At 38.5% G+C, this 17,348-nt stretch overlaps 1 protein-coding gene across 12 annotated transcripts in view; it reads left to right on the top strand.

Annotated features, from left to right (window-relative positions):
* The window catches only part of ERC2 (ELKS/RAB6-interacting/CAST family member 2), an 861,660-nt gene that overhangs the window by 253,644 nt on the left and 590,668 nt on the right, over positions 1 to 17,348 (top strand). For all 12 annotated transcript variants that reach the window (XM_015571179.1, XM_015571181.1, XM_015571167.1 and 9 more), the window contains 2 exons: positions 2,008 to 2,163; positions 14,436 to 14,603. In XM_015571179.1, coding sequence (XP_015426665.1) covers positions 2,008 to 2,163; positions 14,436 to 14,603 — 324 coding nt within the window. The remainder of the gene's footprint in view (positions 1 to 2,007; positions 2,164 to 14,435; positions 14,604 to 17,348) is intronic.

Here is a 17,348-nt window from a genome sequence, read left to right as displayed (position 1 = left end):
TGTAGGTCCTTGCTTTTCAACACTTGAATATTTTGTGCCAATTCCTTCTGGCCTAAGAAGTTTCTGTTGAGAAATCAACTGACAGTCTTGTGGGAGATCCCTTGCACAACCAACTGCTCTTCTCTTGCTGCTTTTATGATTTTCTCTTTGACTTTAACCTTTGCCACTTATTTAATTATTATTATTATTTTTTTTTGTTAATCCTCACCTGCCTGATGAGAATACTTTCTTTTAAAAAACAACAACTTTTCTAGTGTATCTGCTCCTGAGGGCATTAATCCCATCATAAGGGCCCCATTCTAATGACCCCATCTAACTTTGACTACCTTCCAAAGGCTTCATTTCCAAATACCACCATATTACTAGTTAGGGCTTTAACATATGAATTTTAGAGGCACACGAATGTTCAGTCCACAAGACTCCCTTCACTCAAACTGGAAGTACACTAGACTTCCAGAAATTGCACCTAAAATAAAAAAGCCTGGCAGGCTATATGTAAAAACATTAATGATGTTAGAGGGGATTTTCTCCATTTTCAATGAGTTTAAAGTGTATTATTTTTGTAACTGGAAAAAAAATCAGTAAATATGGTTTAAAGGAAATGGAATACTGTGGACTATACCATCCTTAATAGTCTTGCAAATTTCAGAATCTCTTTATTTTATCTTCTTGGATTTTTTAATTGCTTTTTAGAATTAAAAGTGTTTCTCCAGCATTTCGAGCACTTGGACCTTGACCCATAGACAGTGGAGCTCAATAAGTCTCTCTTGCAGATCCTTGTTTTCCTTTTAACTATGATGACAATGTTAACAACAATAATTATTATATTTCCACAGGAGACATGTTTTGGGCATATAATATAGGGAAATGAAATAGAAAATAGTCACAAAGTCAGGATGGACACATTTGTTGCTGAGTCCTTTTAATTAATTAGTTATGAATTGAATAGTTTATTCATTGCCTTTATTTTGAAACTCTTAATTTTTTACATTCTAAAAGAATTGTTACAAAATGATTTGGTGATTTGTTTTTAATTGATATTCAGTTATAAATGTATATAAGCTCCTGGAATCTGTACAATTAAATGGCATTTAGATGGTGATTTCAGGAAAACTTAAAGCAAAATTTTCCACATGTTTCATTTACAAGATTGAATTGAGTCTAATAATGAAGTTTGAGGGATGATTTTTTTCCCCCACATAAGAGTTTTCTCTTCTCTACTTTCTAATGCTTCATTTCTTATTATGCTCTACATTGTGTACAGAGTTTGTCATTTCCTTTAAAAAATTCTCTATGTTTATTTTTCTCAATCCCACATTCTCGGTTTGTTTGTTTTTGTATTTTTACTGTAAATCAATTGGTTAGAAATACCCTTCAAAGTGGTAATGTTTCTGCGATGCTAGGAGCTGACAGCTTGCCAAATAAATCATGACGTTGTGATATATTATTTCCAGTTACTATAAAATTTTTAATATTTAGTGTATCAGTCATACTAAGTCAAGTTTCAGTTATTTAATTTCACTTATGTCTGCATTTTAGATGAGAATCCTTTTTCCCATTAGTAGATTTTAATTTCCTTCTCTCTCACAGTCAAATTCCAAGCATGCCTTATAAAACCAGCCACAGGATATACACACGAACACACCGTTTTTATGTTTACAAGTAGACTTAAGGATATACAGTGGTAAACTATATCTTGGATTAAAAATGTGTCCACTTTAAGTAATATTTTCACTTTTATCACTATTGCTTTGGTAATTTGATACCCAGATATTAGGCAAATATATCTAGGTAGCCCTGTATTCTATTGAGACATGATCTTTATTAGGAGCTTAACAAATTCCATAAACGTTCCTTAGAAGTGAAAAAAAAAATGTTCTGAATTCGCGGCTATGTCTACATCATGGTTATTTGTATTACTACCAAAATTCCTACCTGAAATTCTGTTTTGATAACACTGAAAAACAATTCTTTCCTTCTCTTTTTTTTTTTTAATTTCACAAACAGGACACAAAAATTGCTTCATTGGAGCGAAACATAAGGGATCTTGAGGATGAGATCCAGATGTTAAAAGCCAATGGCGTGCTGAACACCGAGGACCGTGAGGAAGAGATCAAACAGATAGAGGTTTACAAAAGTCACTCCAAGTTCATGAAAACCAAGGTATGGTCCAGAGTTACAAATTGTTATACTCTTGGTGTGACTGGAAAGTTACGGTTTACTTACATTCTTTCCCCAAATACATAATCTGCTTTATATGATATCATGAAATATGTGGACAAGAAAGAGGAATGCAAAAATTTTAGTTCAGATGCATAGATTCCAAAAAGAAATCAGGGAAAACCTTCGGTAGAATTTCTACCTACAAAGGGGTTCAGGATTTTCTAATGAGTTCCTTTATTGTTGCTCTGTCTTGGGAATTTAAAATTACCTTGTAATAGTCTTCTTACTTCCAAATTTTCTGAGTTTTCATAAGTTTTGAAAACTATTTTAAAAAGTTTCTTTCATTGCCACATTTTGAGTCCATCCCTAGACGATGATTCTCAAAAGGCAATCTTTGAAGTTAATTTAACTGATTTGAATGATATGAGGACATTTTAGTTTTAGTATAGTGTTTAAGACAAAAGTTGACTTTGAGTCCCAATGCTGCTACTTGTAGAAATTATTCAACTTCTCTAAGCCCCAGTTTCCTCATCCGTGAAATAGGGATAAGAAAAAGAAAAATGCCTCTATCATTTGGTTTTTTGATGATCCCAAGAGATTATGCATTTAAAGCACTTAGTCCTCAGCCTGATCCATACAAATGTCAGGCATTGTTGTTGACAGTGGTCATTATTATTACTGTTATCTGTTGCTAGGAAATATTTATTTGTTCTTATAGTTACATGTTTCATTAATTTATTTCATATTACTAGTTTTGAAGAATTTGTCTTACATTTTTCAAAATTGAACTGGGCTACAAATGGACCATGCACCTGAATATCTATTATTTTTACATATACATAATTATTGAATATATGAATAGTCCAATAGGTCTAATAAGATTTTGAGGTGCTTTTATCTATTGCTGTCTTTAAATCATGTTGTCTCTGAAAATAATAACCGCACCAGTAAAAATTTTTTTCAATCATGTTGCTTCTGAAAATAATAACCGCACCAATAAAAAATTATTAGTAAATAATCCTGTTCTTGATCTAGATTTTACTCTTTTTTATTGCCTTATAAAATGTAGCAGATTTAAGAATAATGCATATTTCTGTGAGAAAGCAGTGGGAGTAGGGAGAGAAAGTATTTAAATGATAATTGATTTTTTTATTAGTTGTGAAATAAATGCATGCTCATTGCAGAAAATTTGCAAATTATAGGGAGGAAATAATAATATCTAGCATCTGCTTCACCCCATACATATATCTGTGTACATATGTGTGTTTTTTCGAAGAGCAAAACAAAAACTGTACTTAATTCTGCCAATTTTCCATCTGTAAGTTGACACTGAGATTATGAATAAAAATTTGGATCAAGGCCCTAGCTGGCTTGGCTTAGTGGATAGAGCGTCAGCCTGCGGACTGAAGGGTCCCGGGTTCGATTCCAGCCAAGGGCACATGCCTGGGTTGCGGGCTCGATCCCCAGTAGGGGGCATGCAGGAGGCAGCCGATCAATGATTCTCTCTCATCGTTGATGTTTCTGTCTCTCTCTCCTTCGCTCTTCCTCTGTGAAATCAATAAAGAAATATATATGTAAAAAAATAATTTGGATCAAGGACTGGAGCTAGGAGAAGGAGAATGTCCAGTGGGTTTGAATCTAACTCCTTCCTTTCAGGGACCACCACAAAATGCAGAATAGTTTTTCCTGCTCAGCCCTGCCTTCTGGTTTCATTTTTGCAGTCCTTCCCTCTCAGGCCATTAAGCGTGGCCTGCAGATGATGACCAAATTTCTCTGGGAATGAAGACCAGAGGCACAGATCTGAGGTTTGGGGGAAAGGATTGTTTCAGCTTAAACCTTTCCTCCCTTCCCTGTCATTGCATGGTGGGAGATAGTGCAAGCCTCTTCTGTAACGAAAACTGCCATGAAATTTGTAAACTTCACTCACACCATGGACTCCTGTCCAGGTAAAATAAGGCATTTATATGGTCTTCAGCAAATAAGTCATGAGTGTTACTGGCCTGCAGTTGCCTGAGAGACTTACTTTGAAGGGTTGGTTCCCAATGTGGTCAGGCCAGAAGAATGATTGCGGGGAGTTATGGAGTCGGGTGAGAAGAGTGCAGGCTGAGGGTGAAGGCAGACTGGGAAGTCTCTAGCCTGCCCTTGCTAGCGGCAGGGCTTTGCGGAGTGACTTAAGTCACCCAGCCACACTTTCCTCTTCTATAAGAATGGGGCAACACCACCCACTGTAGAGGTTGTCCGAAAGGATTAAATGAAATAAGATAGTTTAAGTTCTTGGCTCAAAAAAAAAAAAAAAAGCTGTTGACTTTTAATCCACTGCCTGGTATTTCTCCAGCAAAATAGTTTATTGGGGAACAACAAAGAATTGCAATTCGGGACATGTGGACTAATGGTAAATCACACACACATATAGAGAAACAAAAGAGAGGAGTTTTGTGGATGTGGGAGGGGCTGTTATAACGAAGAGTCCACTGGAGAAACGGCAAGTTCGAAGTGCAGTGACTTTTCAGTGCTGAGCTATGGCAGCCTCCCATTGGCTGAGCTGTTCCAGGGCCAGGAGGAGTCTTTCCTTCCTCCTGCTGTGATAGTAACGTGGCATCACTTCCTGTCGGAGATGCCAGGTTTGTCTCTTCTTCTTGGGGTCAGTTGGTCTACACGTGCATGACAGTTTTCTAGTCTCCCGACTCCATTTTAAATGAGGTTTTGTTTATTAATTTTCACAGTTCATAATTATACCCATCATTATTGAAGTATAACCAAACATACTAATAATAAATGTTGTATTTAATTTGATTAATGGGGACAAGGGATTCTAAGAAATAAAATTAAAATGAGTTCTTATAATGTCATATCCCTTACAGACTGATAAAAATTGGATAAAAAATACCCCTAAATGTTATCTTTTTATATTTTCTCAAATGAAAGAATGTTTTTATTGGGTTGAACCATAACAGTTATTGCTCAAACTTCATACCATTACTTCAATTACTTGTTTTTCTTACTTCTACTTTGATTCCTTATGTAAGCCTAGGAATGGCCTAGCAGTTCTGTTAAGACATAGCTATTGCTAAACATTTAGTCCTGGGTGCTTGTGTCTTATGCTTTTGGGATCCCTTAGGTTGTGTGTACTGATTCCAGTGGCTAAACCATTTTTCATGGAATTTGTGAAATTGGATAGGCATGGGCTGATAGCCTCTACAATCGGATCACTAGAATATTATATGGTTCATTGTTGCCTATTTGAATAATTCTTTACAAAGTTTACTTGACCATATTCCTTGTCAAATCATCACAGATATGTGAGGAGTTAATTTTTGCAATAGTTGATTACACACATTGATAGAACAATTTAGCATCACCATTGGGGGTCTCTTGAACTCTTTAATTTTGCAGAGTTGTATGGATAGATAAAGCTGTCATTGGCGGAATCTGAGTATTGCAGTCCCCATCTTGTTAAGCATTGTTTTTAGCACATGGCACTGAGCTAGCCACTGAGGCCCACTAAAAGTAGTGCATATTCAAAGTATTTTCCATCCATTCATATTGACCACTTAGTAAAGAAATATACTCAACACACTACCCTGGATTCCCTAGCTGCTTTGGCTCAGTGGATAGAGCATCAGCCTGCGACTGAAGGGTCCCAGGTTCGATTCTGGTCAAGAGCACATGTCCAGGTTTCGGACTCGATCCCCAGTAGGGGGTGTGCAAGAGGCAGCCGATCAATGATTTTCTCTCATCATTGATGTTTCTATCTCTTTCTCCCTCTTCTTTCCTCTCGGAAATAAATAAAAATATAAAACTAACAAACAAACAAAACAACACTACCCTGAAGATTTGATGGGAAGGGAATTTATTTTTCGCTAGAGCAATGCAGGTTGTTTAGGTTTAGAGGTGGTAGTATTTTTTTTTTTTTGTCTAAATAAAACAGCAATGAAGAACGCAGACTTAAATCAATGTTAGAGAAAACCTAGAAGGATAAGTGAAAATATCATCCCACCCCCCAACTTCACACAGATAGGGAAGTAGGAAGAACTCAAATCTATGTGAAATGACAGATTTTTCAAAACAGGAAAGAAATATTAAATTATAAATCCTAGAGGCTCTGAAACTCACGTGGGAAATAGAGAAGTAATTATTAAAGTTACTGGGTTTACTGAGGCAGTGATAGAAATGGAAATCACAAAAGGACGTTGGATCCCAACTAACAAAAAGTGATAGATTTGAGGCTAGGAGTGTTGACTTTACAACTTTTGTTTTAATGTTTTATAAAGACTCAAAGAGTCATGGTAGAACATTTCAGACATCTTCATGGAATGCTGCATAAGGAGGGGGGCTCACACTCTTTGGAAACCAAGCTTAAAATTGCAAGTTAAATATTGTGCCTTCTTATTGCTGATTGTGATGAATATGTGGAAAGCTTTAAAGGTGGTCCAGAAAGTTTCTCCCTAACCAGGGGCTTTTGGAGAGGCAACTAGAATAACCACTGTGTGCAAGACTAGATTAGAGGTGCTGATTGCCCTGAGTATTTCTTTTTTTTATTTTATTAAATATATTTCTTTATTGTTTTCAGAGAGGAAGGGAGAAGGAGAGAGAGATAGAAACATCAATGATGAGAGAGAATCATTGATTGGCTGCCTCCTGCACGCCCCCTACTGGGGATCGAGCCTGCAACCCAGTATGTGCCCTTGGCTGGAATCGAACCTGGAGCCCTTCAGTCTGCAGGCTGATACTCTATCCACTGAGCCAAGCCAGCTATAGCGGACCTGAGTATTTCTTTACCAGATGTCAAAGCATGTTTTATCATGCTCACTTCAAAGTTTACTATTTTTTATTTCTTTGTTAATCCTCACCAGGGGATATTTTTTTTCCATTGATTTTTGTTTGTTGGATATATTTTTTCCATTGAATTTTTTAGAGAGAGTGAAAGGGAGGGGAGGAAGGAGGGGGGAGGGAGGGAGAGAGAGAGAGAGAGAGATCTATGTGAGAGAGACACATCAATTGGTTGCTTCCTGCACTTGCCCCAACCAGGGCTGGTGATCAAATCTGCAACCAGGCACACGCCCTTGACCAGCATGGAATCTACAACTCTTCAGTGAGTGGGTCGAGGATCTAACCATTGAGCAACAGCAGCCAGGGCAGGAGTTTTCTATTTTTTAAATAACAATGATATGGCAAATTCAACCTAATTATGAAAAAAATATCCCCTAATATTGTTCACATTTGCCGATATTTTTGAAATGCTATTTAACTGGAAATTGTTTTTATGATTCCCTGTTGATAAAACTGACTCAGCATTTGATTCTTTTTCATTAACAGAGCAGGATCTCAAATCCGTCTCTATTTCAATCTGTAATGATTTGCTCCAAATAGATAATAAAGGCAGCTACCAATAATTGTTCAATACAAACTCATTTTTAGATATAGAAGTATATTGAAGATACTTTTTCAGTGAAATTCGACATAGAAACAATGTTCCAATGTTGTGTATGAAAAGGAATTTCTGCTTGCACTAATTATTAAGATGAATCAAGCATGTAGGCTGGAGGGAAAGGAAGTATTTTAATAGCCACGTGAAAGCGTGCGCACCTCTTTTTTGATGTTGAACAGATCCTGGGACCGGTAGGGACCCTTGAAAGCTCAGTGATTAAATTAAGCAGCACTGAAGACCTAAATTGCTTTTGTTAATGTGATGTCATAGAAAAACTATGATCGTAACGTTTCTGGAAAGCTGGAAGGTGAATTGCAAAAACGTAAAAGCAGATCTCAGAAACTCATCTGTGCAAAGGCAGAGGGCTGCTGGCCATAGTCCTGGGTGGAGATTCTTGCGTCTTGCAAGCCCTTCGGCACTTGCACATTATCCCTGAGTACCGAGGCTCTGGGAGACTTGCTGGCTGCACCACTCTCCCTGTTGGAAACTTCAATTTCTACACCTTCTCCACCCCCACCCCCGATTCCCCCCTGTCCCAACAGGCCTCCCTAGAGAGCTTAGAGCAGTGGTTCTCAACCTTGGCTGCACATTAGAATCACCTGGGAATCTTTTTAAAATCCCGATTTCTGGGCCTCGGAGGATGAGACCCAGAAATCAGGATTTTAAAAAGAGGATTTAGAAAAGATTCCCAGGTGATTCTAATGTGTAGCCAAGGTTGAGAACCACTGGCTTAGAGGGATCAGACTGTGAGAGCAGAACTAAGAGGCTGTGAAAAGCATGAATTACTTTCAGGAGCACTGTTGAGCCTTTAACAATGGACTGTAACATACATAAGTGTTTTCCTGGTAGGGGAAGCGTGATGGCATCCCTTGTTCTGTACGAGGCTTTGTTCCTCATCTCACACATTTCTCGCCCCCCGATCCCAGTGCTTCTATATTAGCCGCTCCCTCTGCTTTCAGAGTTCGCCCAAGACGCCAGTCTGTTGTGTTCCATCCCCCCTTTATTTGGAATTTGTAACCCATTTTCTTACTAATTTCTGATGGATTACAATCCTCATAACCCACACTGCATGATAACATGCATATCACTTGCTACACACGAGGGCCATATCTGCAGTGACAAAGACACTGTTTTCCTTGGCAGAGTCCTTTTTCCAGGGTGTTGGTTGTGTCACAGACAGACGCGGTGGAAGAGCTTTCAGACAAGATGAAGTGTGCCTGATGTCCACATGGACTTCATGCAAAGCGTGGATGTAATTCCGATCGGCTTTTCTTGCCATCACCCAGACAGCCTTCCCCCGCCTCAGTTCTCATGTATGTTCGATTGCATCACTTTCCATTTTTATTGAGTTTATGGCTATAAAAGAAGCCAAAGGCATATTTTTATGGAAGAATATTATTTTTTTTACCCCATAACTATATTCCCTCTAGAAAAGTCCTTTTCTGTTATTGTCTGCATATAATATTTATTTAAAATTCATCTCATGTCAGTGATAGTCTGAAAGCTATTTAAAGCAACTGCGTATTTAATATTTATAGACTGAAAGAGTTTCATCCTTATCAGTCTGTTTTTATTGAATAAAGTAGGTGTATGTAGAACCTCCCATCTTCTTTCTTTCTGTTACCAAAATACCATTTTGTCGATCAAGTTAATTTCATTCAAATTGCTCTCTCAATACCCAACTCTCACAGTGGATTTCTACTCCGGTATTTGTAGCAGTTAGCACAGATTGGAGTTTTCACTAGAAGCATCATCTTTGCATAGGCATGTAGAGTTGAAAGTTTTGTTTTTAGCATTATTTCCAGATAAATAAGTTTCATATGTGGAATCAACTAGATTCTGTGCTGTCAGGTCAACTGCCCGTGATTTGTAGCCAAATCCCCCGAGAAGACTGCTGATCACAACAGATGTTTTTTCTTTTGTAATTTTAGGTAATCCTAATCTTGATTTCCCCTCTACTTACACTCCATTGTGTGTGTGTGTGTGCGCGCGCGCGCGCGTGTGTGTGTGTGTGTGCGTGTGTGTGAGAGAGAGAGAATTTCTTACTCTATTCCAGATAAAAATGACCATCGACTCACATGATTAGATTATGACTATAATAATGTAGTTCATGAATTGCACATACCTGAGCCGTGCCACCACCTGCTTACATATGCAGAGTATGTTGATAATCACGATTCTCTCCCAGTGAATGTTCAGGGAAATCCAGAACCATTCTCAACACTACCTTTTGGCCGGCCACTACCAAACCTTTTGATGTGGCAACAAAGATGCAACCTATTTGCCCCCTGATCAGTCTGACTTCTCCTGAGGATGGAATCTCCTTCCATATAAATCCTTCTAGTAAATTGTGCAACCTGAACACTTCTGAAGATGTTTTCACTTCTTTTTTAAGCATCTCACTCTGGTTCATGCTCAGCAGTTATTGTCAGTATCTTGGCTCTTGTTTATGCCAGTTTCAGTTGCTGAAAACAACAAAAATTGCTGGGTGAAATGTATTTTAGAACGTATTTCCCTTGAGGAGGTCCACAGGGAAAAGGGGGGGCATCTGTAATACTTTCAACAATAAAGTTAAATTTAAAATGAACAGAAAATAAAATAAAAATATACTTGTGAACTGTCAAGTTAGAAAGAATCTCAAGGGCCCAAACTAAGCCAAAGCAGGGAGCTGGAGTGATCAATCGAGCACTGGTTAAATCTTCTTGTTAGTCTTTGCTAGGCAAGTGAACTTGAGCTTTGATTTTCACCGTCACAGGGACATTTAAGAAAAGAGACAGAAGCCTGAGCCTGCTCAGGATGAAGAGTCAAATAGGGATTCTGCTGCCACACCACATAAGGCTGGGATCCCGGACAGCATCACCCTTTGGTGTGAGGATTAAGTACAAATAACCTCCCAATTCTACTCTCCTCTCACTCAGACTGGAGACTACAGGGAAAAGCATATATTTTAAAACTTTGAGCCAAGTGGAAGACAAAAAAACGATCTCTGAGAATCTATACCCACAGCTGGATCTTGCACGGATGTGCAGTGTGAGGTGATCTAGAATCTTCAAGTAGAGGATGTGGTTTAAAGGGGTCCTTGGTTGGTAGGGCCCCAGGTATTGGCAGATGCAACTGCTCTGGAAGGCTGCATGCTAACTTAGTCTGCAAAATATTTCTGTAGATAAAGTTACAAAGAAAACGAAGGCACAATATTATTTTTTTAATTAGAAGACCTGCACGAAAGCAAGCCACTGTGAATCAGTAGAAAAAACAGACAGCAGATCCAGGTGGCAAGAACTTTAGGACTTGGATTTTTAAGACAAACGCTATGACATAAATGTGATTAATATGTTTAAATAAATAAAAGAAGGTATTTGAATACAAATAAAAGTCGAGAGACTATAAAAATATCAAGAAAATTTAGCCCAACCAGTGTTGCTCAGTGGTTGAGCCTTGACCTTTGAACCAGGAGGTCATGGTGTGATTCCCAGTCAGGGCACATGCCTGAGTTGTGGGCTCAAACCCCAGTAGGGGGTAGTCAGGAGGCAGCTAATCAATGACTCTTTCATTGATGTTTCTCTCTACCTCTCCCCTCCCCTCTGAAACCAATAAAATATATATTTAAAAAATAAATTAAAATACCAAGCAAATTTAAAGAGAACTTCTAGAAATGGGAAAATAAAAATGCAAATTTCAAAGCTCAATGAATAAATACAAAGTAATCACAGAGGAGGGCCACGGAAGAAGAGAGACTTAACAAACTAGAAAATAGAGCAGAATAAATTAAGTAAAAAGATGCAATACATGAAAGATAAGATATATAGAAAAAGGTCAATTATAAGTATAATCAGAGTTCCAGAAGGAAAAATGTGGTAGATCACTATTCACATTTGAAGAAATAAAAGCTGATACTTTTCCAAAACTGATGACAGGTACCAGTCCACAATCAGGAGGCTCAAAGTACCCCAAAAGGAGAAATAGGAAGAAACCTATCCATTTGTATCAAATAAAGCCATAAAAGGCAAAGTTAGAATACTTGTCCAAAAGAGATATACCAGTATGAATGGCTAATAAGTATGTGAAAATATGCTTAGTGTCATTAGTTATTAGAGAAGTACAAGTCAAAACCATAATGAGATACCACTTTATACCCTTCATAATGGCTATAAGTAAAAAGACAGACAATAACAAATTCTGGTAAGAATATGAAAAAGTTAGAGCCCTCATATATTTTTGGTGGGAATGTGAAATGCTAGTTACTTAGGCAAATGATTTAGAATTTCTTCAAAATGCTAAACATACAGTTGCCACATGGCCTCACAATTCTACACCTAAATATATACCCAAGAGAAATGACAACTTGTCCACACAGGGTTGTGCATGAATATTCGTAGTGGCATTACTCATAATAGCCAAAATATAGAAACAGCATGAGTGCCCATCAACTGGTGAATTGATAGAATGTGCTATATTCATGCTCGGGAATATTATTCAGCAATAAAAAGGATGAATCTTGAAATATTGTGCTACATGAAAGAAGCCAGTCACAAAGTACATATATTGTGTGATTCCATTTATACAAAATACCCAGAATAGGCCAATATATAGAGACAGAAAGTAGATTACTAGTATTGTTTGCCTACAGCTGGGGGTAGAGGGTGGGGAATGGTTTTAGGTTTTCATTTTGAGATGATGAAAGGTTTTATTTTGAGAGGATTCACGTGTACTACCATGATGATGATGGGAAATACTAAAAATCATCAATAGTACACTTTAGTTAGGTGAATTTTATGGTATGTAAATTATATTTCAATAAAACTATAAAAACTGCAGATTTCATAACCTTTAAAGGAATGGATTTGTAGACATTAAGACAAAGAAACCATTTCTAGATCTAAAAATTGGTAGAACTATAAGGAAGAATTTATTATTTCATCATTAAGTAGGTGTTCTAACCCACCTTTAAGTGATTAACAGATGAGGCAGATTCAAAGATCGAAATATGGAAGACTGAAACTACTCATCCATCTCCCTTCCTTCCTCTCTCTCAAATCAGTAAACACATCCTTGGGTAAAGATTGAAAAAACAAAACAAAACACTTTCCAAAGTTGTAATAAAATGGAACTTTCTGAAACCTAAAAGGGCCTATAAAAAGCTAAAACAAACATGAACATTCATGGTGAAACGTTGAAATTCTTCCCTTTACGATCACGAAGAAGACAAAGGAATTATCATTTCCACCAGTTTCTCTGTCTTTCTTTGCCCACTGTGTGTTTGGTATGGCTTCCTCGGAGCACAGCAGTCGGAGGATAGCTGACTTCTAGCATGGTGGCTGGCTGCCAACAGGAGGAAGCTGAAGCTGCCATTCCTTCTGCAGGCAGAAATGTAGAACGCTGGTGACATAGGATTGGCAAAGCTGTGGAGTGATGAACACACTGTGCCTGTGACTATGAATATTAATGTAACTGCTTTGGAAAACATTTGTTTGTCTAGTGAAGTTGAATATGTGTATACTATGTGGTCTAGCAATTTAACTTTTAGATTATTTTTACTATGTGTACAAGGTGATATGTAGAAGAATGTTCAGAATAGCACTTAAAAAAATACTTTTATTGATTTCAGAGATGAAAGGAGAGGGAGAGAGAGATATAAACATCAATGATGAGAGAGAATCATTGATCGGCTGCTTTCTGCAGTTCCCCCACTGGGGTTCAAGCCTGGAACCGGGCATGTGCCCAGACATGGAATGAAACCGTGACTTCTTGGTTCATAGATCGACACTGAGCCACATTGGCCAGGCCAGAATAGCACTTGAATAGGGAAAAACAACAACAACACCTGGAAACAAACCCAAATGTCTATCAGCAACAGAATGTACAAATAAACTGCGGTGAAGTTTTACAATGGAATACTGTTCTTCAATGAAAACAAACAAATTGCTTGTACAATAACACGATTTAATCTCTAGGACATAAGATTGAGTAGAAAAAAGCCTAATGCTTAAGAAATATCCCCCCAAACATACACTGCAAACAAAGTTAAAAACCTAAATAGTATTCAAAACTAAATGGTATATATCATTTACAGATGGAAAAAATACATGGTGAACCTAAAAGACAAGCAAGAAAATGATCAGCATAAAATTTAGAGTGGGAATTATTTCTGAAGGGGGAAAGAAGGAGATAGAAATGTGCTGAGCACAGATAATTCTATCTTTTTTGGTGAATTGAATGATGAATATTACTTGTGTTATTTTCCCTTAGACTTTATATATATCTTATTTCTTTTGTATTTTCTCAGTATTTAATATAAGCAAAAGAAACACCCCCAATACTTATTTTTTGGGGCTGGGGGTGAGAATTCTCTTTTGTCAAATAATGCCCTTGAATGATCGTTTCCACTGTGGAATGGTAGAGAAGGTCCAGGGTATGTCTTAGGTTAAGTACCTTTATTAGCTCCCTGTTCACCCTTCTGAGGATCTTGGTGAATTGTCTTTGGTTTCATAGATGAATAGGAGGTTTGGCCAGGAAGCCTTTTTTCCACTGTGAACCTTGGTTCTCAGTGGGGTGGAAGGTGGACGGCTGTCTGCTGACCTTACCTTTCCGGCTTTCTACGCTTTCTGCCACATTTGCAGAGCCTCCCAGAACCCAAGACTGTGTGACTCCCAGGAGCATCTTTTTCATCAAACGTACAGCCTGCATTGTTGGAATAATAATCACTGACTGTGAAAAAGAAACAGAAACAAGTCATTTAAAGAACACACTCTCTCTCTCTCTCTCGGACTATAAGAGAAATCAGTAGTTTTCAAATAGAGAGTAGTATTTGTGGCTTCTAATTTCTTGCAATTTTGTTGTTTTACAGATCGATCAGCTAAAGCAGGAACTTTCAAAGAAGGAATCAGAACTTCTTGCCTTACAAACAAAGCTTGAAACCCTTAGCAATCAAAATTCAGATTGCAAGCAACACATTGAAGTGCTTAAAGAGTCGCTTACTGCCAAAGAACAGCGGGCTGCCATTCTTCAAACCGAGGTAAGGCACCGTCTCAGAAGTCTGGGCAGCAGACGCCTAGTTGATAGAAAATGTTCTACGGGAACAGCTTTCTTTAGAAGATTCCTTATCCAAACCTTTGGGGCAAGAGGTGTTTTGGATATCAGAATTTGGGTGGATTTTGGAAAGGGAAGACCTACCGCATGTCTCATAGACTGTGTAACATTCCCAGTGCAGTTCCTGGGAGTGTTATACAAACACATGGATATTTCTGCAGAAAAAAAGTTCTCACCCTAGAGTGGATAAATAAAGACTATATAAGTAACCCTCTGCCAGTTTGCGTCAGGTTGTGCCAGTAAAGGGAATTTGCTTCACACTTGGATTTTTTTATTTCATTTTTTTCAGCTTTGGAGATTTGGGAACCACAGATAAATAAATGATTGGATCTGGAATGGTTTTATTTTTTATCAAAAATCATTTCAAAGAGTCAGAATGTCATTTACCTTCCTTTGTTGTGTATTTATATAGGTCCTCCTCCTGGCACCTATGATTTCGAAGGTTTCTTACTTCCTAAAGAGTATCCTTAATTTTCAATATTCTTTTTCCCATTGAAGAAAGTTGATGTTATACAAATTGCTTAAACGAAAAGTTGGTTTGTTATTTCTTATTCACACTTGGAAAACAAACAAACATGTTGCTATCTTATTTCCTTGCTTCTCCCCATTGGATTATATTTTGGGGATGGCGAAGGAATGCAGGACACAAGCTACTTATTGTGCAAATAAAACAGGTGGCAGAAAATAAATTATCCGTGTGGGCAGCAGCGAAGGATGTGGTGAGTGCCCGATATCCGTGTAGAGGCAGCTGATGATGTGATCACTTTGGGAGAAGGCAGCCTAACTGAGATGCGTGTTCCCTCTTGTGCTCTTGAACCATGTCTTTGAATTTGTACATTTTTGGGTCTGTGGGGAGATTTGGACTTTCCTTAGGAGTCCATGGGGCCATTCAGTAGGTCTGTGCCTTCAGTGGAGGTTCAGGCCAGTGTTCAGAGGAGACAGGAAACAGGTTCCACATTGGATAAGTCTTGGCGTGGATGCGACTTAGCTCCTGTGCACTTCACATGGCTAAATTGCTGTTATTTGATTGATTCAAACCAAACACTTATTTTCGCTTTAATGATGTAGATATTCCACACGTAAGAAACATAATTTTCAGTGGATGTGGCTTCATTCTGAATGTGGAAGCATGGATATCTTCTTTTATAAGGAAACATTTTAAACTATGCCATAAATTGGAAGGTGGCCTGAATCTGCCTTGTAGAGGAGCAGTGAGAAGCATCTACCACTGTGCTATCCAATACTGGAGCCCCTAGCCCAGTGGTCGGCAAACTGCGGCTAGCGAGCCACATGCAGCTCTTTGGCCCCTTGAGTGTGGCCACGAAGTTTCAATCGCACTGGACGTGCTTGCCCGCACGTGGTATTTTGTGGAAGAGCCACACTCAAGGGGCCGCAGTTTGCCGACCACTGCACTAGCCACCCATGTCTGTTAAATTTTAAATGAGTAAAAGTCAGTCACATTTAAAATGCAGTTCCTGGGTAAAGGGGGCCAAATACATGGTGACAGAAGATGATTTGACTTTGGGTGGTGGCTACAAAATGCTATATATACAGATCATGCATCATAGGAACCTATATATTCTTGAAACCTATATGATCTTATGAAATGAATATCACCCCAATAAATTTAATAAAAACTAAAGAAAATTAAATCCTGTATAATTTAAAATATAGTTCCATAGTCAGAGTAGCCACATTTCAAGTATTTAATGGTCATCTCTGGCTAATGGCTGCTGTATTGGCTAGCACAGTGCTAGAACATTTCTAGTATCTAGCACTTGTCTAGAATAGGAGTTGAAAACTATGGCTTGTGGACAAATCCCACCCTCAGCCTATTTTTGGAAGTAATGTTTTGCTAGGACACAGCCATACTCATTTACTAGTATCTATTTGTTGTGTTTGGCTATAACTGCAGAATTGAGTAGCTGCAGAGATTGTATAGCCCACGAAGCTAAAAATATTTACTCTTTGGCCCTTTACAGAAGAAAATTTTCAATTCTCGGCATTGTGATTTTGTGGGAAAAGGGCCAAGTGGGGATTGGAATGCCTGACTTGACCTCTCTCTAGCAGTCTTACTCTGAAGAAGGCCAGATAGTTTGCTGACCCTTGTTCTGGAACACAAGGTTTTCTTCACACTCGTTATTCACAAATCAACTGATTGTACCCACAGTTGTCTGAGGTTGGCAATAATGCCAGCATCTATACTGGTATCTATAAAAGCCTAAGTGACGGTTACAACAGGTCGACTGGTCTCTATGACGTGCACTTACCACCAGGGGGCAGATGCTCAATGCAGTAGCTGCCCCCTGGTGGTCAGTGTGCTCCCACAGCCAAATTCCCACGGCCAGGCCAGCCAACCTCCCTCGGTGCCTCCCCCACATCCGGCTGGCCCTGATAGGCCCTGATCCTGGCTGGGTGAGATGTCCCCTATTGGCCCTGATCACCAGCCAAGCCGAGGGACCCCCCACTCATGCATGACTTCGTGCACTGGGCCTCTAGTTACTAATAAAGGTAGTGTGATTGTGTTGCCGTGTGTTGGGTAGGAGGAGAATTGAGAAGCAAGGCAGTCCCTTGAGGAATTGCCCAAATAGGCAGTCCGCTTCTTCTTCTTTTTTTTTTAATATATATTTTATTGATTTTTATTTTCAGAGGGGAAGGAAGGGAGGGAGGG

The sequence above is a fragment of the Myotis davidii genome, unplaced genomic scaffold, assembly GCF_000327345.1.
Source record: "Myotis davidii unplaced genomic scaffold, ASM32734v1 scaffold111, whole genome shotgun sequence".
NCBI lineage: Eukaryota > Metazoa > Chordata > Mammalia > Chiroptera > Vespertilionidae > Myotis > Myotis davidii.
The sequence above is the reverse complement of the archived record's forward strand: the minus strand, read 5'-3'. Positions and strand labels throughout refer to the sequence as shown.